General features: G+C 51.4%; 3 protein-coding genes across 3 annotated transcripts; all 3 read left to right on the top strand.

Moving 5' to 3' along the window:
• Positions 1 to 9391: 9391 nt before the first annotated feature.
• On the top strand, positions 9392 to 10667 carry GUITHDRAFT_89666 (hypothetical protein; the record flags this gene model as incomplete). Its single annotated transcript, XM_005824337.1, has 3 exons — positions 9392 to 10065; positions 10117 to 10436; positions 10493 to 10667. The coding sequence occupies exons 1-3, from the start codon at positions 9565 to 9567 to the stop codon at positions 10665 to 10667; spliced, it is 996 nt and encodes a 331-aa protein (XP_005824394.1). The 5' UTR covers positions 9392 to 9564.
• A 1317-nt stretch (positions 10668 to 11984) lies between these two features.
• On the top strand, positions 11985 to 12764 carry GUITHDRAFT_154963 (hypothetical protein). Its single transcript, XM_005824336.1, has one exon. It carries the CDS (start codon positions 12081 to 12083, stop codon positions 12618 to 12620), a length of 540 nt encoding a protein of 179 aa, XP_005824393.1. The 5' UTR covers positions 11985 to 12080; the 3' UTR covers positions 12621 to 12764.
• Positions 12765 to 14116: 1352 nt separating this feature from the next.
• GUITHDRAFT_116372 (hypothetical protein) lies at positions 14117 to 16560 on the top strand (the record flags this gene model as incomplete). The annotated part of the gene is made up of 13 exons (XM_005824335.1): positions 14117 to 14218; positions 14270 to 14311; positions 14364 to 14447; positions 14500 to 14631; positions 14688 to 14742; positions 14796 to 14947; positions 14998 to 15050; positions 15111 to 15536; positions 15583 to 15702; positions 15769 to 16066; positions 16251 to 16331; positions 16385 to 16459; positions 16507 to 16560. The coding sequence occupies 13 exons, from the start codon at positions 14117 to 14119 to the stop codon at positions 16558 to 16560; spliced, it is 1674 nt and encodes a 557-aa protein (XP_005824392.1).
• Between the last annotated feature and the right edge of the window lie 5007 nt (positions 16561 to 21567).

Here is a 21567-nt window from a genome sequence, read left to right as displayed (position 1 = left end):
ATTCCTGATTGTTCTCTCTCGTGCTTCAGGATTGCGGACTTTGAGATCAGGTTGTCAGAAGGAGACGCGATCTTCAAAGAGTATGTCAACAAATCTCGCACGAGTTGTCTTCGCAAGCAATCTGTGATGGTGAAGGACAACTGTCTCAAGAGCTTTCAGAGATGGCGGCAGTCAATCAAAGTCAAGAAGCAGCGCAAGTACGCCATCAACAAGCACAGGGAAAAGCTTCAGTCCATCCGCAGTAAATTCGTGATCGCGAGCTGGAGGTTGTTCGCCAAGGAGCAGAGGTCGAGGTTCATCATGCTCAAAAAAGCTTACTTCGCCATCGCCAACGTCTCCACCGGCGCCTCCTTCCTCTCCTGGAAGCTGAAGCTGCAGCGCCGGAGGAGAAAGCGTCAGCTCTGCTCTCACGCTCGCGATCGGCTGAGGCTGCGAGCCCTCGCCTCCCTCCTGCGGGCGTGGCGGGGAAGCAGCGAGCAAGAGAAGCTGAGGAAGAAGATGCAGCAGGAGAGCGAGGAGAAGGAGAACCTGCGAGGAACGCTCGAGCTCAAGTTGGCGGCTCTGAGCGGGACAGAGGAGGAGGTGGAGAAGATCAAGAAGATGCTGGTGGATGCGCGAGAGGAGGTGGAGGAGGAAAAACTGAAGAAGGTGGCGCTGAAGGGCAAATTGGAGGGGCTCGAGAAAGTTCTGATGGAGAAGAACAAGGAGGTTGACGAGGTAGCAAGTCAGAAGGCTGAGCTCAAGGCAACGTGTGAGAGGCTGAAAGAAGAAGTCAAGACAAGAGAAAAACTCCTGATGGAGAAAGAATTCACTATCTCTGAACTTAACAAGGTCAGAACAAGGGACATGAAAACAGATCTTGTATTGTATTGTCTTGTCTTGTCTTGTCTGATCTTGTTTTGTCTGATCTTGTCTTGTCTTGTCTTGTCTTGTCTTGTCTTGTCTTGTCTTGTCTTGTCTTGTCTTGTCTTGTCTTGTCTTGTCTTGTCTTGTCTTAACTTGTCTTGTATCTTGTCTTGACTTGTATCTTGTCATGACTTGTATCTTGTCTCGTCTCGTCTCGTCTCGTCTCGTCCTGTCTCGTCTCGTCTCGTCTTTACCTTGCCTTATTTTCCATCAAATCTGCTCGTCTCATTTCTCTTTGCAGGACAAGAAATTTCAGTCTGATTCTAACTTTGCATACGACGCCAAAGTCTTGACCTTGAACGCTCAGTTGTCATCACTGCAAGCAGAGGCAGCAAAGACAGCAGGAGAGAAGAAGGAACTGTCGGACATGATCGCATCTCAGGCTGAGCAGCTTGAGGTGGTCGAGATGAGCCTGAAAGAAGAGCGAGAGCGTGCCGAGATGTTGCTGAGCAAGGTAGAAACGCTCCAACAGAACATGAGCAAGAAGAGCAAGGAGTTGTTGAAGTATCAGACGGAGAGAGAAGAAGTCGAGCACGGGCTGGTGATGGCAAACGAGAAGCTGATGAAGAAGTCCAAGGATCTGCAGGAGAAGGAGAGGAAAGTTGTCGAGCTGCAGACGCAGGTGGAGCGGATGCAGGAGGAGCTGTCGGAGCAGGAGAGGAAAATCCGAACTTCGCAACAAACGTGCGAGCGGCTGTCGAGCAAGGTTACAGACTTGCAGGGGGAGCTGGATGATTCATATCAGAAGAGAACGTCACTTGTCAAAGATTGCGGGCAACTCAAAAGACGAATCGACGAACTTGAAGATGAAGTTGCACGAGCAGAAGAAAAACTTGTCGAGATGAAAAGGTTGCAGGAAGAGCGAGATACTCTGAAGAACAGGTCGAATGATTGCAGTTCACTTACCGAACCTCTCCTTCTCCTCTTGTTTGTTGATGTGTTGTGATGGTTCGATCATGGATGAAGTTCTTCATCATCGTTGTCTTCCTTCTTCATCTTCCTCGATCTCTTCTCACTCTCCCTCACTCTTGCTCAGGTTGTTCGAAGTTGGGCAGAAGTTGTCGGAGATGAAGCTGCAAAAGGAGGACGTCGAGAGCGTCTCGAGGGACCTGCAGGACGAGGTCGCAACTCACCGAGCAAAAGTGCGACAAGATGGCGATACGACGATGAGAATGACAAGTGGGCAGGTGGTCAGCTTGACAGAAGATGTTGAGAAGGAGAAGAATCGAGTGAACAAACTGATGGACGAGATTGACTTGTTGAGGAAGGACAAGGATGAGCAAGAGCGAGTATGTCATGCACCATCCTCTCTTCCTGCTCCTCCTGCTCCTCCTCCTGCTCTTGTTCCTGCTCCTGCTCCTGCTCCTGCTCCTGCTCCTGCTCCTGCTCCTGCTCCTGCTCCTGCTGCTCCTGCTCCTGCTGCTCCTGCTGCTCCTGCTCCTGCTCCTGCTCCTGCTTCTCCTTCATGTGGACCTGCTCCTGCCACTGTCTCTGACACGCTTGCTCTTGGTTTCTCGCAGTCCTTCAAGGCGCGCGAGAAAGAGGCTGTGGCAGAACTGTCTAAGCAGCTGGAGGAAATCAGAGAGGTGGCGCGAAGTCAGGTGAGAGCTAGCCAGCGACCGACCGCAGGACAGCGAGAGATGGATGGAGCAAAAGGAGGAGCAGGAGCAGGAGCAGGAGCAGCAGAAGTAGCGGAAGGGGCATGACGCAAGGACGGGCGCTTGTCTTGATTATTTTGGACAATAGATGCAATCAGTGCAAAGTGAACATCGGGAGCAAGTGAACAACTTCATGAGGAGGTTTGAGCAAGAGACAAGAGGAACGACAGGTTGAAATGTGCAAGCAGGAACAGAGAGCTTGAGACGAAGATGTCTGACGACCGACAACAACATCTCGAAGATGTTCAGATGATCAATCAGTTGAAGAAAACTCTCGATCTTGAGACATCACGACAGAAGGTGGAGGGCGAGCAAGAGGTGTCTTGCATGACCGCGCTGACAGGCTGAAGAGGAGCGACTGAATAATCGAGTCAACTTCTTGCAAGCTGAGCTGAACAAAGCTCGGAATGAGAACAATGAATTGATGAGCGAGAGAGAAAGACTTGTTGTTGAGATTAACGACTGCAAGGACATTCGTCAACGAGTCGAGAAGTGAGAGAGATGAAGACAAGGAGAGTGAATGACTGTGATGCAGGAACAAGGCGAATGTGGAGAGACAACTTGAAGTCAATCATCGCTTATCTTGTTGCACATCTCAATTCTTTGCAGGACCAACAAGACAAGTTGCAGCAAATAAGTGAAGAATATCGAAATCAAGTTGAGGTGCAATACTGATGACTATAACTATGATGATGATGATGATGATGATGATGATGATGATGATGATGATGATGATGATGATGATGGTAGAGATATTCATGATCATGATCTTCACCATGATCATGATCATGATGAAGTCATGATGGACAAAATCATGAAGGAGATGACAAAGATGAAGAAGATGCTGCAGGTGGTGATGAAAACGTTTGACTCATTTACGTATCATGCAGATGTACAGCACAAGTCAGCGAGAGCTGCAGAAGACACAAGTAAGTAACGAAGCAAACAAATTAGACAAGGAAAATGTTGTTGTTGATGATGAATAAGATCGTGATTGTTGAGGTGGCGGTGGTGGAGGAGGAGGTGGAGGTAATGGCGGTGATGATGAAATAATGATGATTGCGATGACGTTGACTATGATGATGTTGAACTCGTTGATGATAGATGGAATTGCAACAAGAGAGAGAAAAGTTGGAGCATCAATCTCACGTACTTCAAAACATGACGATTGAAGTCGAAACTCTGGTGAATTCAACCTCGTTCTTTCTTCTCGTTTCCAACTTCTTCTCTTCTTTATTCTGCACACTTGTTTCTATTGTCTTCTTTTGATTTCTTGTCAGCGATCTACATTGGCGGAGAACCAGAAGTCGTTGAGTGAGCTCAAACTTCAGGCATTCCCCCATCCCTCAGTCCTTTGCCTCTCTTTCTTCTCCTCCTTTGCTCTGCTCTGCTCTGCTCTGCTCTGCTCTGCTCTGCTCTGCTCTGCTCTACTCTGCTCTCTGCTCTGTAGTACTTTGCGGTCCTCGTTCCTTCTCTTCTCTCCTTCGCTTTGTCGTCATCCCCTCGCTCCTTGTTTGATTCCTCCCGTCGTTTCTTTCCATGCGGTGCTGACTGCAGGCACTTCAGCATAAACATCTCATCAACCGACTGGAAGCAGCTGAAGCAGATGCGACTGAGAAGGTGTGAAGTGCGATGAAGGAGAAGAGGACAAGCAAGAAGGGGAGGAGGGGGGCGAGGAGAAGCGAAGGGTGGAGATGGAGATGGTAACTTTTGGTCAGAATCAATCTCTTCAACAAGCGAAACAAGAATGTCTTGCGGTCACATCTCTAAAGCAACAAGTCGCTTCATCTCAACAGACGTATTCCCTCGCTTCTTCTGCATTTCTTTTTCTTCTGCTCTCATTCTGTTTACTTTCTTCATCTGACTTGCTGACATTAGTATTGATGAGTTGAAGTCTACTCTAGCTGTACTGGTTCCTGCTAAGGAGAAATTAGGTGAACGAATAGTTTTTATCCTCTCTCTTGCTACCTCTTCTCTCTCTTCTTCCTCTCCTTCCTCGCATCATTTTCTGCTTGCAAGTGTGTGACTTCCTCCTCCTCCTCCTCCTCCTCCTCCTCCTCCTCCTCCTCCTCCTCGGTCAGATTTGGAGCTCTCGAAGCTTCGCACGGAAAGCAGCGAGTTACAGCTGCGAGAGCTCGAGAGCAGCGAGCGGATCAAGCAGCTGGAGATTCTGCTGGTGTGTGAGGTGCCTGGCGAGGAGCCGCTGACGTGGAGCAGTCGACGAAGAGGAAGATGAGCGAGGAGACGAAGAGGTCAGCGCAAGATATTGAGAAGCAGCTGGACAGTATGCGAGAGATCGACAAGGTAAAGAACAAACATGAAAGAACAAGCAGTGAGCTTGAGAGCTTACCACTTGTGTCAGTTTCAAACACAAGAGATTGCAGTCTTGCGAACTGAGTTGGAGAAGTGAGAGAGAGATTCAAGAGATGTCGTCATTGAAAAGTGTCAGGTTGAGGATAGCCCATGCTGAGAAAGTGACGGAGTTCACGAAACAAGTAAGAGACCGACCCTTTCTCCTCTCCTCTCTCCTCTCTCCTCTCTCCTCTCTCCTCTCTCCTCTCTCCTCTCTCTTCTCCTTCACCTCTCCGTCTCCTTCTCTGCAAACTTCTTCCTCTTTGCTTTCTTCATCACGCCGAAGTCATTATCCTACCATTCTCTTCTCTCTCCAAATCATCTGCGCTGATCATCTTTTCTTGACATCATCACAGTCTGTCGCGATGCATCAGCTGGGAGAAACGAACTCACAGCTCGAGTCTCGCTCCTCCCACTTGCAGGTCACTCTCTCCCTCAACTAGCGGCTCTCTTCACCTCCTCCTTTTACAGCTCAAGCTCGATCACGTGGAGGAAGAGAAAGAAAGGGCGAGAGATGAGGCTAACAGGTTGAAGGAGGCGGTCAAGGTGACATCCCTGTGAATTATCTTGTTCAAAAGTCTCATTTATCCTCCTCCTCCTCCTCCTCCTCCTCCTCCTCCTCCTCCTCCTCATCTACTCCTCCATCGCCCTCACCCTGGTCTTGATGATTGTCCTCTTCTTTTCGCTCTTGCTCCCTCACCTTGTCCTGCTGTTTCTCCTCTGCTAGTCGCTTGTTCGACCTTGGGCTGATGATGATGACAGAAGTGCAAGCACAAGCTTGAGCGGCTGCACCTTACCTGGTCCAACAACGCAATGCAGCTGCGAGACATGTTGAGGATGATTCGATGCTTGGACCTGAGCCCTCGCCCTGTCGTCTTGTTCCGATCTAGCATGGACGATGAAAGTGCTTATCGCGATGTTTGCTTGTTTTTCCTCAAGATGGCGTTCACGACTTGGACGTTCTTGACGCAAAGAAGAAACAAAACCATCTGTCGCAAGCTCGCGCTGCTCTTTCATCGCCTCAACAAGACGACTCTTGACGCTTTTCTTGCCGACGGCAATTCAGCGAGTATTGAATTCAACTCACAGAGGAGGAAGCGATTCGTTGCCGGTGGAGCTGGAAAAAGGCTGCAGCAAGAGATTATGCTGACCTCGAACTATTCGCGTGCAAACAGTCTGATCCTCGAGTTTCTCAACAAGTATGACGGGAAGCTGTTGAACATGAGAGATGGCGTCATGTTCCGTTGCACGTCAAAACTTTTCATCGTTTGGAAGCAGTATTTGTCTTGTTCTCATTTCATCTCGTTGACATGTTTGCAGGATGTCAAGAAGAACTTGGGAGTTGCGCAAGGTTTTCACTTACAGTGACAATAAGTTGTTCAAACACAGCATGAGCGAGAGCGGCAGATTTTTCAACTTGTGGAGACAGCAAGTGAGTATCACGACAAGTCAAAGGAGGATGAAGGAAAGACAAGCCTGAACGAAGGAAACAAGAGCGCGTGAGCAGCTTGTGAGCGAGTAGCGCGGACTCAATGACAAGAGCAGAATGGAGAAGAAACAGGGGAGCGAAGTAGAGTTGACAGGATGGAGGGAAGAACACAGAGAGTGAGGAGCGAGGAGCGAGTCAAGGAAGGGTAGACGGATGAAAGGGAGAGCAGGATCATGATTCATTTTTGTGCAGGTGGAGCAAGACTCCGAAATCGTCAGGCTGATTACGCACGAGGCACCTCAAGTATTGTCTGTCAATGCGCTCGCCCTCCGTTGACTTGGTTTACAGTTCCTCCAAGAACTGCAAGAATCGAAGAAACAGATTGAAGTCTTGACGCAGCAGGTTGTTGCTGCTGGTGTTGATGATACGACCAGGGGAGGAGAAGGCAGTCAAGGGGGGGGAGACGTTGCTCATGAGAGGAGGAAGAGGGGAGGGGAACGAGGAGAGACAGAGGGCGTGGAGCAGAGGAGGGTTTTACAGGTGCTGCAGGTGGAAGTGGACGGGGAGAGGGTCAAATCTCTTGAAGAAGAGCTATCAGCCAGACAGCTTGATCTGCAGTCTTCCAAAGAACATGTACTTTCCTTCTCCCTTGCATTCCGCTCCTCCTCGTCTTCTGATTCTCCCATTCTCTACTCTCTGCCTCCCCAAGGCTACCTGCCCTGAAAGTCTTGCCGTCCTGCCGCTTCTTGTCCCCTCCCTCTTCCTCCTCCTCTTCCTCCATTACCTCTGTTTGCTCATATTGCTTGGCTTTCGCTCAAATGCATCAGATTCTGGCCCTGAAGGAAGAGCTTCTTCGCTTCTACTCCCTTCCTTCTCCTTGCGGCGTAGGCCTCACCCTCGAGGCTGACATGAGAGGGAACAAACGGATCTCTGAGATCAAGGTCCTTGTACTTGTCCACGCACCTCCTTATACCTCATACAGCAAAAGCTCTCGGCACATACGTGTGGAGCGTTTGCGTTGGTGAGCAAGACGAGGGAGGGAGGAGCGGGAGGTTTGCATTCAGAGAAGAGGAGACGTTAGGAGATGGAGATGTAAGGGGAGAAGGAGGTGCGTGGGGATGAGGAGGGTTTCATGAGGAGGTGGTTGATCTTGAACAAGGGCGAGGAGGACGAGGAGGACGAGGAGGGGGGCACAGAGGAAGGAGGAGGACATCGCTAATCTGCCTCAGGGAGATGTAATCCTTGCCGTGGACGGGCAGAGCATCGCAGGCATGCAGCTTGAAGCTGCTCAGGTGAGGGAGGAGGGAGGCGAAGCGAATGGGGGCGGAGGGGAGGGAGGTGAGTAATATCAGCGCTACGCGTCTGCAGGAGATGCTGCAGGGACCTCGAGGCTCGCGCGTGATTATCACCGCTCAGCGCGGCAAGCAGGTTCTCGGAGGAGAGGTGGGGGAGGGACTGGCCGAGAAGAGACAGATCAGTTTTAGGCACAGGGCAAAGGAGCGAAAGAGCATGATACGAACCAGAACCATGGCAAGGGCGATGAGCAGAGGATCAGGAGAAGGAGGGAGGAGGGGGAGAAGGAGGGAGGAGGAGGAAAGAGTAGAAGGACGGAGAAGGAAAGAGGAGGGAGGAAGAGGAGGAAAGAGGAGAAAAGAGAACGGAGAAGAAAAAGGAGGGAGGAGGAGGAGGAGGAGGAGATAGTTTACATGCCCACGGTGGCTTGATGGCTGATATTGGCGGGTGACCGGCAGGATTTCGTGGTGACGCTCAAACGAGGCTCGTGGGGAGCGGAGGTAGCAGCAGCCTCTACTGGCTCTAGTGACGGTCTCGCAGCACTCGAAAGTCTCGTACGAGGAGGACGAGAGCCCAGCAGCAGCACAGCATGAGACTTCAGGTTGCTTGTCCACTGTTTCCTCTCTTTCATTTCCTAATCGATGACATTCAATGCTCCAGCTGCAGAACCTGCTGTGTCCGACGAGGCTACCATAATCCGAGGGTACGAATCGCATACATCTGTCGCTTTATCCTAAATCTGATCCTATATTTCATACCTTATCTTGTATCTGACATCTTGTCTTGTATCTGATGTCTTTTCTTATACCTGTTGTCTTGTATTGAATGTCTAAGTGTAAACTGATGTCTCATCTAAAGTCTGTTGTCTCATCTTGCATAGCTCATCGCTCCTCCTGTGCTTTAGCTGCTCATCGCTCCTCCTGCGGCTTGATCTCATTGTCTTCTCAGGTCTTATGCGGCTTCCAAGGCCATAGCGCGCAGAAGCGCCGAGCGATCCATCGCTGAGAGGCCATAACGAAGAAGCCTCTCAGGGCCTCAGTACAGCACTATCTCCCCACACAGAACCCACTCAGTAGCCTGGGACTCAAGCCCCCAGTCCCGGGCCCCGGGCCCCGAGAGGCTCGAGAAACTTCCGACCCGAACTTCCGAACTTCGGAAACCCTCCATGGAAGCGACAGAAATTCCTCCTTTTCCAGCAGAGTTAAGTGACAGTAGAATTTCAATAAACTCCTCAAATCTGTGGGATGGGAATAGAAGAAGAATGATCTAAATAAAGAAACGCTTTAAAGAATATGTGAAATGTTAGCGTTTTATAGCAGTTTTATAGTTTGGAAGCGGATAGACCAGGAGGATAGAGAGAGGGTTGAGAGGAGGATAGACCAGGAGGGTAGACAGGAGGATAGACCAGGAGGATAGACAGGAGGATAGACCAGGAGGATAGAGAGGAGGATAGACAGGAGGATAGACAGGAGGATAGACCAGGAGGATAGACAGGAGGATAGACCAGGAGGATAGAGAGAGGGTTGAGAGGAGGATAGACCAGGAGGGTAGACAGGAGGATAGACCAGGAGGATAGACAGGAGGATAGACCAGGAGGATAGAGAGAGGGTTGAGAGGAGGATAGACCAGGAGGATAGACCTGGAGGATGGGTAGAACGGGGGGAGGAAGGGAGGGGTACGATCTGGTATCTGAGATCTTTTATTCTGTCTTTGATTCAATTCTGCCTTTGTTTTTTCAAAGATAACACATTGCAGGTGACCTGGGGGCTTGGGAGTGAACGGGAAAGAAGCTGCAAGAGGAGGGAACTTGGTGGGGAGCGAACAGACCACTCGGTAATTGTCTTCTGTGAAACTCAAAATCAGTTTGAACCGCTCGTTTCAGCGCATCTTGTCGGAAAACGATAGTGCTTTGGGTGAATTGCAAGGATGGGGTCTGACTCTCGTAGGTGTGTCTTGAAAGGGAGCCGATGTGGTGCTTGTCTCGCTGTTTTTGGGCTTTTTGTGTTGTGCTTGCAGTTCGAGCTTGCGGCCTCGTTCCGGTTGACCGCCTTATATCGTTTCGACAGAAGTTCTGGGAAAAAGTCCAAGACCGAACCTCCTGCTGCTGGGGGTGTCAAGCGACATTTGGATAGTTCAATGTTGCCTGATGTAAGTTTGGCGACAGATGCAGTGCTGGCGTCAGAAATGAGGTTTGGATCTAAAGGAGAAGAGCTCAGCTACTACTTCAAGGATGGACAGCGAAGCGACGGAGGAGTAGGAGAAGGAGGAGCGTCGTCGGGGATGCTAAAGCTCAAGAGGATCATGTACGCGACGTTCTTACCCTCAGGCTATCCTGCAAGTCTTCCAGACGAGTACACCAAGTATCAGGCTTTCAACCTGCTCCAAGACCTCTCCTCCAACCTTCGAGGAATTCTGTCCACCCAGAAGGTAACGTTCAAGTGATGTCTCTGACGTCCCTAACACTTGTCTTGCGCGCAGATCCTCGAAGGAATGGGTGTTGGTAAGGCAGGAGTCACCTCTCTTGCCGCTACTATGCAGTGGATGGCGAGGGATGGAAGCTCTATGCTGGGGGGTTTGCTGTTTACTGCGTTTGCGAGCTCAAGCTTCGGAATTGACATCAAACGGTGGAGGCTTTTTGCGGACCTGATCAATGACGTGGCTCTGCTCCTCGACATGCTTGCTCCTGCGTATCCAGATCTGTTCCTTCCCATCATCTGCCTCTCCTCTGTATTCAAAGCCATGTGCGGAGTTGCCGCTGGGGCATGCAATACTGCAATCGTCCAGCATTGGGCTGCCAGGTACTTTTTCTCTTGGCTCCTCGTCATTTCTCCTTCTTGTGCTGATTTATGTTCAGGGGAAACATCGCTGATGTTGGGGCAAAGACCGGCGCTCAGCATACATTCGTCTCTGTGCTGGTATGCCACCCAGACGGCATCTTGAAATATGAATGTTTGATGATGCCGCAGGCACTTCCCATGGGGTTTTTGTTTGCACAAGCGGCGAACTCATCGCTCCAAAGCCTATGGTGAGTGGGGCTGGCAATGCCTCTGCGTCGTAGTAAAGAGAGCATGCAGGACATCCTTCGTTGTATTGACTTCCATCCATGTCTGGGCATGCTACTCCATGATGAGGACGTTGGCGCTGAGAATCCTGACGAGATCTCAACTTGATCGCATCTTGCCTTCATTGTTGTTTGAGGGCAGTGAAAAGGTTGGTCCTGTTCTTTACTATGTATGAGATTCGCGTGCTGAGGGGCCGGCAGAGCAAAGCAATATCTTCAATGACTCCAGCAAGTCTTGCGAAGACAGACAAACTTCTTTGGCTTCCGTGGGCAGAGGATCATTCTTGCTGTTTCGATCTTCTTTTCGGAGTGTCACTGTCCACCATCCTTCGCTCTGGTAAGAAGGACTTGAGTCCAGGTGGTTGAAGTGAGAACGGCATGTCGCAGGAATTCCTCTCAAGAAACTCATCGCTCTCTTCGAGGGAGAGAAATTTATGATCGCCCAAGCTCACGATCATTCTCGGTATTGATGTGTTTCATTGGCCTTGGTACTCATTGATTCCTTGGTCCAGTCAAGCCAAAAAACCGAAGCTGGTGATTTGCGTAGCTGAAGAAAGCACGCCTAGAGACTACCTCCGAGCGTATGTGACTGCTCATCTGATCGCAAGTGATCAACCTTGACTTCCCCTGCTTGAGTTGACTAGTAGATGTAGGAGAGCTCAACTCGTCTACGAAGCCGATGGATCAGTGAGGCCTTGACTTTCAGAGCTGGGTATTCAGACTGAAGCCTCTTGCTCGCAGAGAATCATTGATCCGTTCGGCGCTGGAGAAGATGAGGAGCTCGTACCATCAGGTAGACATGACTCGAGTTGTTTCTTTGTCTCTATCATGTCTTTTCGTTTTCGGGCCGCTCACGCTGACTCCATGGTCTCGCGCAGGTCGAAAAGAGCATGACAGAAGCAGGGTGGGACCTGCAGCAGGTCAGCTTAACTGCCTCAGTTTGCTTGTGCAACGTAATGATGACGTCCTCGTCTCGCTGTTTCAGGTCTCTCTCGGTCAACCTGCGTGGGTGGGCCGATGGTAGTCGATCAAGTGACCCTGATTCCGAGTTGGATCATCTACCCTGGATACCCGGCGCTGCCCGGCGACATGTGGAGTCTTGGAGTGTCGATGACCAATTTTTCCTACTCGTGGTAGTAAAGATGACCCCTTGTTTGCTCCATCAAATGACCCCCACCCCCCTTTTGACCCTCGTCGCTCATCGCAAGGGGGTCATGATAGTATTGCTCCACCAGCCTCCCGCTTGTCTCCGCGTTATCGTCAACGCATAGCATCGTCTACGCATAGCATCGTCAACGCATAGCATCGTCAACGCATAGCATCGTCTTCATCGCATCGCTTCAATCATCGCCTCGTCTCCCCTACAGATTCCTAGAAATCCATGCTCCACATCTCTGAGGAAGAGAGACAATCCGTCTCCAAAGTGAACGAATGGCTCAAGTCTGAGCAGCAAGAATTTCCCAACCCCGTATACCCATCCATGGAGTCATCCAAGAGATCGTCCTCCAAGCATCTTGGAACAATCTTTCAGCTCATGGAAGAAGCAGAGTCAGAGACAGCTCCAAAATTTGACTTTCTCGCCATCAGCCCTGAGGAGCACTCCGATTCTGAGGCTACCTTGTCCTCCCTGCTTGGTCGTACCTTAAGCTGGACTGGGAATTCTGCGAGAGGATCACAGTATAGTGTCGACATCGCAACACAGCATGGCAAGATGTCCAGTTTAGATCTGACAGGAATGCTTGGGGTAGCAGTTGAAGGCTTGCTGCTTGGAACCTCCGTCGGAAATGCTGAAGAGGAGTGTGAGCGAGGTTCGAAAGCCGACGAGCATGAATGGGAGGCGAAGGCAAAGCAGGCTTCTTGCCGAGCTCGCAGAATGGGCATGACAGGTAGAGCCCACACTGGTTATATCTATACAATGTGACCAAAATACGTCTCCTTCAGCTGTAAGCGACCAAGTCAGACGATCTCGTGATGAGTTGAAGCTTACCCTGTTGTTGTTTAACTTTGTTGTGTTAAGTTTATTCTTCTCCTTGAAAATGTTGTGCTTGTTGTCCACATCAATTGCAAACAAGAGCAGCATTACGATAAGTCCAAACGACATTCTTGAAGCATTCTTCAAGAATGTCGTTCAAACCATACCTCACGGCGCTGGCACCGATGACAACGACATGATCCGCTCCTGGACGTAGGCGGCGGCTCTCTTGAGCTTGGCCGCTGCCTGCTGCTCCAGCAGGGCGACCTTGGAGTCCTCATGCCCGCCGCTCTCCTCCAGCTTCGCCACTGCGCCAGCCCTTCCAAGGAGCTCAACTCCCCGCAAGCCTTGTTCCAAGGCGGGGACGCTGAAAGCTACCCTGCGGCTGCTTTGCTTGGTACAAGGCTTGCGGGGAGTTGAGCACAATTGTTTCAGCGAACAAGCTTGGGCCCAAAATGTTCACTTGTGGGCAGAAGGTTTATGGTGAGTGCGAGGAAACTTTCGAAGGCCCCTGAGAACTCCAGGCTTTGTGAAGTGTTTCTCACGTAGTCGTCAGACCGTCCGTCGGACTACAACAAGGTTGCGAGAAACCCTTTCTCACGTAGCAGTCAGACAACAACAACGTTGTGAGAAACCCTTACAAAGCCTGGACTTGTGAAACTGAAACGATCGATTCCTCACCGTGGCACTCCGCTGCCAGACGGCAACCGTGACTTAGACAAAGCCTGGATTTCGCCGCCGACTCTAGCTCAGGCTCCCCTAAACCAGGAGTGACCAGCTGCATTGACCGTGCTGCAGCTGGCCAGTCACCGGGTTATCGGACGGCGGATCGGATCAGCCTGTGAACAGTTTCAACGGCCTTCTGTGTACATTCACGGTGATCCGATCTGTACAGTAAGAGCATCATAACGACCGGGAACACAGCCGGCCCTGTCAGGCCCCGGGCCCTTGTCCCCGACTCTCCTGATTGTCCTCGTACTGAACTTTAACTTAAATTTGAGTAAAGATTGATATGGTCGCTTGATATGGTTTTTTTTTTGGTTCCAGACCGTAAGGTACGCAGTATATGACAGATGAGGGGTTAGTTTTGCTGGTAGAATGTTTTAAAGAGGGGGTAGGGTGGTCACAGTATTCAGTGACCTTTCAGACGATCCCTAGCTCTATCAAGAGGATCGAAGGAGGAAGCGGAGGTAGCTGGAGAGGTGGCAAGCATGTCAAGGAGGTGTGAAGTGTCTCAGTTCACGTGAGACGTCATGGTCACGGGAATGTCGACATTGCACTCGCAGAATGATGCGCAAATAATGCTGTCCATAGGAAAAACTCAAAATTTGATTCCATGCAACTTGTTTAAACCGGCAACGGCTCTGTTAATATTTTGAAGCTCATCTTCGCAGGCACGACCATCCCATGCGATCAAGCTCTTGAATCTCCTACGGCTGCAAGAGATGATCTTGATTCCCCGCAACTCCCGCCACAATGTAGCAGCGGCAGTGAGCTTGCTCGCATGCACATTCGCGGTGCTCTGCATCCTCAGGTGGCAAGATGCGGTGAGACTCTTTCGGATCGCGCTGTATCAACTGACGGCTGGTCGGAAGCAGCAGATGAGCGGTCAGGTATCCCTCGCACGCCTCGATGCTCAGGTGAGTCTTGCAAGGTGCACGTGGGGGGCTGAAGTTAATGGAGGATATGCAGTCGGAGATGGACGTGCTTGAGACAGACGTCATGTCTGCGGACAAGCTGCTAACGATGGAGGATCGTAGATCGTCGAGGCAGACGGTGAGGCAGACGGGAGGCAGCAACATAGGAGTATCTTGACGTGGGTCAGCAGCCGGCCTTTGCGCAGAGTGCTGCTCAGGACGAGGACTATAAGCTGCGAAAGATCCGAGGGAGAATCGATCGCGAGCAGTCGCAGGAAAGGTTAAACATCGGGAAGATGAAGGATGCAGAGCTTGTTGCGTCGGTGAGGAGAGGGGCAGGAAGGAGGCTTGTCGTGCTAGAGGCTGAGGGAGGGCGCAGAAGCTCAAGGGGAAGGTGAAAGACGAGGAATCCCAGCGACAGGAGGACATGGACGGTAGTGGAGAGAAGGGAGATGCGATGCTGCGATAAACTTACGGTGACCTCCAGAGCTGAGGGCAGAGACGCAGAGAGCCCAGAATGTCATGCAGCACGCGGACGATGTAAGAGACGTGGGGCGAGCAGATCGAGAGATGGAGATGATATCATACATGGCAAAGATGGAGACGCAGACCATGAAGCTGCTGCGGAGAGAGATGGAGGTAAGGAGGCTAGAGGGTGAGGGAAGGGGCTAATATGGAGAGGATGTCAGAAACGCAGGAGCACCATTTTGTATCGGGACGGTAGCGACAAGGGATCAGACAGGTCGCAATCAGACAGAAGCAGATCAAACACAGGGTACAGCAATGACAGGAGCTACGGCAGAAGCTATGAAGGAAGCTATGACAGGAGCTACGGCAGAAGCTATGAAGGAAGCTATGACAGGAGCAATCAAAGAAGCAATGAAAGAAGCTATGACAGGCAGGATCCAAACAATGTCGAACGGCAACGTCCGAGCTACGACAATCCGCCCTCTGCTTGTACCACCAAACCTGATCCAGCGGAATGTGACCGCTGGAGGAAACAAAGAGAAAGAGAGATTGCTGAGTACGAGAGGAACCTGCGATCTTCAAGTGACTACAGCTACTCACGAGAAGAGCGCGACAGGATGTCGGGGTTAGAGCCCAACATTCACAACACTGTACCTCAGCGTTATCCTCATAAAGATGGAGCTGACCTCGGAGACAACTGGATCTCCAGCTTTGATCAGCAGCACAAAGACGGCAGTGGCGACAGTTACATTTCTCAAAGGTGTGTTTGCTACCGGCACAGGCCCGAGACTGAAACCAATATGCAGGCGCTCGAATGCCGGATCTCCGTCGTCAGAAGCAGAGACTTTCTTTGGAGGCTCAGACGCAGACAGATCAAGCCCGCTCTACAGAAAAGACGCCCGGCTGTCCAAGCAAGACAAGGAGAGGTATCAGAAGCTCTCAGTGAGCCCACGACTGTGTACGACACTCACATAGGCGACTTCCCCCTGCAGGCTAAAGGATGAGCGGCTACTTCAGTTTGCCAACTCGGAGTATGGCTCGGAACACACGTCTCCTCTGAACCCCAAGCTACTCAAGATGATGTGGGGAGACGCGGCGAACTACATGCGAGACTCTTTCGGGTATCCGGCGGACTACTTCCCTTCCACAAGGCAGATGAAGAAGCAACTTATGAAGACGACCTCCAAAGACGTGCTCCAGGCTCGCTACGACAAGAAGAAAGGATTCCCAAGGGTCACGCCTGTCGTGGAGCGATGCAGGAGGAAATGCAGCGGTTGTCCCTTCAAAGAGGTAAGAGACCAAGGAGAGCCACACCTGTAACGTGACCTCATCATGGCAGGTCCTTGAGCGAAGACACGTGGCTTGCTCTGCGCCAAATTGTAGGCCGGGCAAGTGCTCCAAGGCCGACGACCCTCTCACTAAGCAGGCTCGTTGACCAGAGGGGATGGGATGCGAGTCTGACACGTGCGGTTAGATTGCCAAGGGATCCCTGAATGGCAAAGCTGATCCATTCGGCTTCCTCGGAGAGCTTCAAGACGATGAGATGCCCGAGAAGGTGAAGGGCAGAAGGAGATGTGCGTGTTTCTCAGATGTAAGCCTGGTTGGCAGTTGGTGGCGAGGCAGCGGAACCCGATGAACAGCTTCAGTCGCTTCGGCGAGCCGATCTCAGACGCCATGATGAAGGTCTTGCTGCCATGAAATGAGAGGAGAGGCAAGTGACGGACATGCAGGGCTGGGACATGCACAACGGAGTCGACTTTCAGAGGGAGGATGAGTGGGACTAGAAGAGCGTGTTTGAATTTCGTTTCGGTTCAGAGTAAATCTCAAGAGTTAACCTTGTAGGGATATAACAACCATTGTCATTCTCCCTCTATCATTTCTTTGTTTGTGAGAGCGGCCCATGCGGGGCCGAATGACATTCCAGCTTTCTAATAAAGTCAGGAGACAACAGAGGAGAGGAGACATCTTAGCACGTCTCAATTTAGCAGAGGGAAATGGTGACATGCCATTGATGAATAAAACATCGGAAAGATTTCGGGAACGCGTCAAATGTTGTAAATGTCTCGTTGGATCGTCTTTCTAAGTAACTGAGTGGATTCAAGCTTCTTTGATAGAATCCCTATCATTCAGCAAAAGCGGACGACAACTCACAGTCATTCAGCTCCCTCTCTCTCTGCTGACATCGGCTCAACCCGTACTTGGATCTCTGAATCGGTTATCTGCAAGATCTCCCAATTCAGCATTGCCTCATAAAATGTTTCTCAGCTTCCTTTGTTCTGCAACATTTGACCATCTTTTTTTTGTTCACTGTGACTAGCAGAGGCCAGGTGCGAAGGAAGCTGCGAGCAAGAGGTTCGTATAGTTCAAACAGCTTTGTAAGAATGGTTCTTCAGTATGATGAAAATGTTCGCAACCTGCTGTATCCGGGAGATCATGCCAATACACGCAGGGCGAGCGTGTGGATGCCTCGGTCCTCGAAGCTGATCTTGTCGAGAGGGTGAAGAGCTTCGCGAAGCGTTATCCTAACAGCAGGACAGCCCAGGCTTGCAAGGCTGTGGAGGGATGCACCCCCGACGCTATCGCAGAAGCCATCCGCTCGACATGTCAGCAGGCACGACGTGAGCTTCTACAAGAGGCAATGACTGGATGGAGTGACACATCCAGAGAGTGGTTTATGCAGCAGATGGAGGAAGCCAAGAAGGAGAAGGTCGAGACATATATAGCCTCAGCAGGCAACGAGGTGACTTCCTTCATCTCCATGACTCTCCTGGGCATCTCCTCGGTGTATGTCAACCATGAAGAGAAGCTGAAGAAGAAATTCGAAGAGATCGGAATGATCGTAGACTCAGTGCAAGAGAGTAAAGCAATCATGTGGAAGGCTCCGTATAGACCCGAGATAGCGAGTGCTGATGAGATCCCGGTGACTGTTTCCTTCCTCCGCAATGCACAAGCGGAGAAGCTCTGGCAGGGAAGAGAGGACTTCGCGATCGATGGTCGCAAGTTCACAGCTGTACATGTGAGCATCGTGCACGATCGATCTTTCAAGATTCGAGCCAAGAGAGGACCCTGGGGCAAAGAGGGCAGCTTGGCAGAGCTGACTCACCTGCTAACCTTGGGCGGCATGACAACAGCAGAGATAGCTGCCGTCTACCGGTATCAGCTGCTTCGCCAGTCCCTTGCAGCGGTCCAACTCCAGCCCGGGCCGCTGGCAGGCATGCTGGTCGCTGGGCCAGGCCAGCAAGTCCACAAAGGGTTAGGTCAGAAAGGCTTCGTCGCTGTAGGGGCCAACGTCATCTGGAGACAGAGGGAGGTGGAGTGGATCGTGTCCGATCCTCGAGCTGCCCAGAGGCGAATGATACAGCATTTCGAGCTTTCCGAGAGAGCGAAGCGATACCATCAAGTTGACGGCGGCATCTGGTCGCTTCACGAGGAAGGAGATTGGTTTAGGGCCTAGTCCACTCACCGTGACCGAAGGCCGGCCGAGACCGCCAAGGTGTGTCGGAGCCGAGGAAGCAACACAAGTACTCGGTAAAACACGGACAACCCAGGCCAAGGCCGGCGGAGGACACTCCACTGGCTGAGGCCGGGAAGACCACTGAAGTATATCAGAGGAGGAAGCAGAGCAGAAGCAAGGCTGCCATAGGGGCCAGCCAAGTCGGGCCGAACTGCCAGGTCACGAGATCCCTGTTACTAGTTAGACTAGAATAGAGCAAGGTGATAACAAGCCATGCAACCTACCTAGCATTCTAATAAACTCAACTACTACTACTACTACTACTAGGGTTTAGGGTTTAGGGTTTAGGGTTTAGGGTTTAGGAGCCGGCCCTTAGTAAGACAGCCGGCCCTTAGTAAGACAGCCGGCCCTTAGTAAGAGCATGCTGCCCTGCGGCGCGTAGGGAGAGCGCAAGGGGACCGGTGGAAGCTGCGAGCAAGAGGTTTGTATAATTCAAATAGTTTTCTAAGTATGGTACTACAGTATGATGAGAGCGTTCGCAACCTGCTGTATCGGAGATCATGCCAATACACGCAGGGTGAGCGCTCTGGAGGCCACGTCGAGGAGGCTGACCTCGTCGAGAGGGTGAAGAGCTTCACCAAGCGTTACTAGTTATCCGAATAGTCGGACAGCTTATGCTTGCAGAGCTGAGGGGGGATGCACAGGCTCCCGACGCTATCGCTGAAGCCATCCGCTCGACATGTCGGCAGGCGAGACGCGACCTGTTTGAAGACTCTCTGAGTGAATGGAGCTCAGAGTCGAGAGCATGGTTTATTCAACAGATGGAGGAGGCCAAGAAGCAGAATGTCGAGACATACATCGGCACCGAAGGCACCGAGGGGACCTCCTTCATCTCCATGACTCTCCTAGGGATTTCCTCGATGTTTGTTCGACAAGAAGAAAAGTTGAAAACGAAGCTTATGGAGCTGGGTCTCATGGTAGACTCAGTCGATGGAGTCGACAAGGCCATCATGTGGAAAGCACCTTACAGACCTGAGATAGCACGAGCAGACGACATCTCAGTCACCGTCTCCTTCCTTCGGAATGAAGCAGCCATGGAGCTATGGGAAGGCAGCAGAGATTACACCATCGAAGGGAGAGCGTTTCGAGCCACAGAGGTCAGCATTGCACACGACCGGTCCTTCAAGCTTCGAGCCAAGCGAGGACCTTGGGGTAAGGGAGGGAGCCTTGCCGAGCTATCGCAGCTCCTAGCTCTTGGAGGAATGTCGACGGCCGAGATCGCTCAGATTTATCGATTTCAGCTGCTCTCGCAATCTCTTGCAGCCGCAGAGGTACAACCGCTTGCTGGCATGCTCGTGAAGGGTCCTGGGCAGAGAGGTCGCAAGGGGCCGAGCCCGAAGACGTATGTGGCTGTTGGGGCAAGCACGGGAACTCTCCAGCAAAAAGAGCTGGAGTGGGTGCTGAGCTCGCCTTCGACGGCAAGTTGCGAGCAGACCTTGGCCTCGTTCAGAGAGAGCGAGGCGATGGAGGGGGTGCATCTCACTCTCATCAGCGACGACGCCAAGCTCAGAGAGACGTTTGCAGTCGAGCTCACAGCTGACACCTTCGTTCCTAGGGGAAAGATCGCTAAGCAAAGGAGGGCACTTCGCAGCAGCTTCAGAGTGCAGATCAAGGGTTTAGGGTTTAGGGTTTAGGGTTTAGGGTTTAGGGTTTAGGGTTTAGGGTTTAGGGTTTAGGGTTTAGGGTTTAGGGTTTAGGGTTTAGGGTTTAGGGTTTAGGAGGCCGCTGGAGTAACAGACAGGCCGCTGGAGTAACAGACAGAGGCCGCTGGAGTAACAGACATGCTCTCCTCCCCTGCAGTTTGAGGGGATCCCTGCGAGCTAGGGTGCTGAACAGGATATTTTTCTGTGCAGAAACGGTTGTTTGATCATGTGGTATCTATCCAAAGAGGAAAGGAAACAGATTGCTCGTGTCCGAGTTTCCCAGTTCCTAAACAAGGACACGACACCTTCAGCACCTTCGCTAGGAGAGCTGATCCGAAGATTGGAACACTTCGTCAGGCAGTACCCTCAGAGCAGGACAGGCAGAGCCTTGCAGTCCAAGGAAGTCTCGATGAACGCCTTAGCCGAAGCCATTCGACAGACCTGCAAACATGCTGAAGTCAGGAGCCAGGAGGATGCCATCAAAGAATGGGGGGAAGAAGGACAGTCGTGGTATGTCTCTGCATGGAACGCAGACAAACAGGAGGTACTAGACAAGAGTGCCTGCATCGATGCTTCAGGAGCGTCCCCCGAGAGTGGTAAACTGATTACCATGGCTATCCTCGGAGTTCCTACCCAGTACATAAAACAAGTTGAGGTACTGTGTGAGAAGTTGAAGGATCAAGGACTCTTGGTGCACGAGGAGCAGGGCAAGAAATGCATCTCGTGGAGAGCCCCGATCAAGAAAGATTTGATTCCGACAGTGGATGAAATCCCAGTCGTGGCAACACTCCAATTGAACGACGCAGCAGAACTGCTGTGGAAAGGACAGACGAACTTCAGGATCGACGGAAAGATGATCCGCGCGGTGAACGCGCATTCGAAGCATCCTTGTTCCTTCAAGATAAGGCCACAGAAGGATAAGCACTCTGGCAAGGCGGGGGCCCTAGCTGAGTTCTCTCACCTCCTCAAGATGAATGGCATGAACTCAGCTGGGATTACGGAGATCTATCGTCAACACCTGCTGCAACAAGGAATAGCTGTGTTGGAGGTGCAGCCGGAAGCGGGCATGCAGCTAGAGGTCAAGACGAAGAGGAGACCTCAAGGTCAGCCCAACAAACGCACTTTCGCAGCAGCCGGAGTGGACGAGATACGACAAGGAAGAGAGATCGATTGGATTGCGAGATGCTCTTCGACGGACGTCCTGAGCACCACGCTACGGATGTTTGAGGGCGACGACAGGAATGGAGGAAGCATACACCTCGGACTGATGTCGGAAGATGAAAAAATCCTCAAATGGTTCACTACTCAGGTTAGTGCAATCACCAGGGTAACGAGACAGCATCCAATTAGGTTGGACTTCTTGCCCGACGCGCTAGGAGCAGTACCACGAAGAGTGACCTATGAGGTACTGGTCAAGAGTAAAGCACAGAAGGGAAGGTTCACCAGAGAGGAAGCTGAACAGATCTGCGACGGGGAGGATCTCTCTATGGGCATGACAATTCGAGGACTGAGACGGATCGTGGCGAGCTGGAAGGAGTCAGCGGCTGAGCACATCGTCAAGATCTCCTCGAAAGAAGATGTCGAGACCAACAGCTGGAACGGTGAACATCTAGTGCTCAGCTCTCAGAAAAGAA

The sequence above is a fragment of the Guillardia theta genome, assembly GCF_000315625.1.
Source record: "Guillardia theta CCMP2712 unplaced genomic scaffold GUITHscaffold_95, whole genome shotgun sequence".
Classification (NCBI taxonomy): domain Eukaryota; class Cryptophyceae; order Pyrenomonadales; family Geminigeraceae; genus Guillardia; species Guillardia theta.
Note: the sequence above shows the minus strand (reverse complement) of the source record. Positions and strands in the feature narration are given on the sequence as shown.

Coding starts and splice junctions, on each gene's coding strand:
- GUITHDRAFT_154963 (XM_005824336.1), top strand. CDS start 12,081: ATGCTCCACATCTCTGAGGAAGAGAGACAATCCGTCTCCAAAGTGAAC.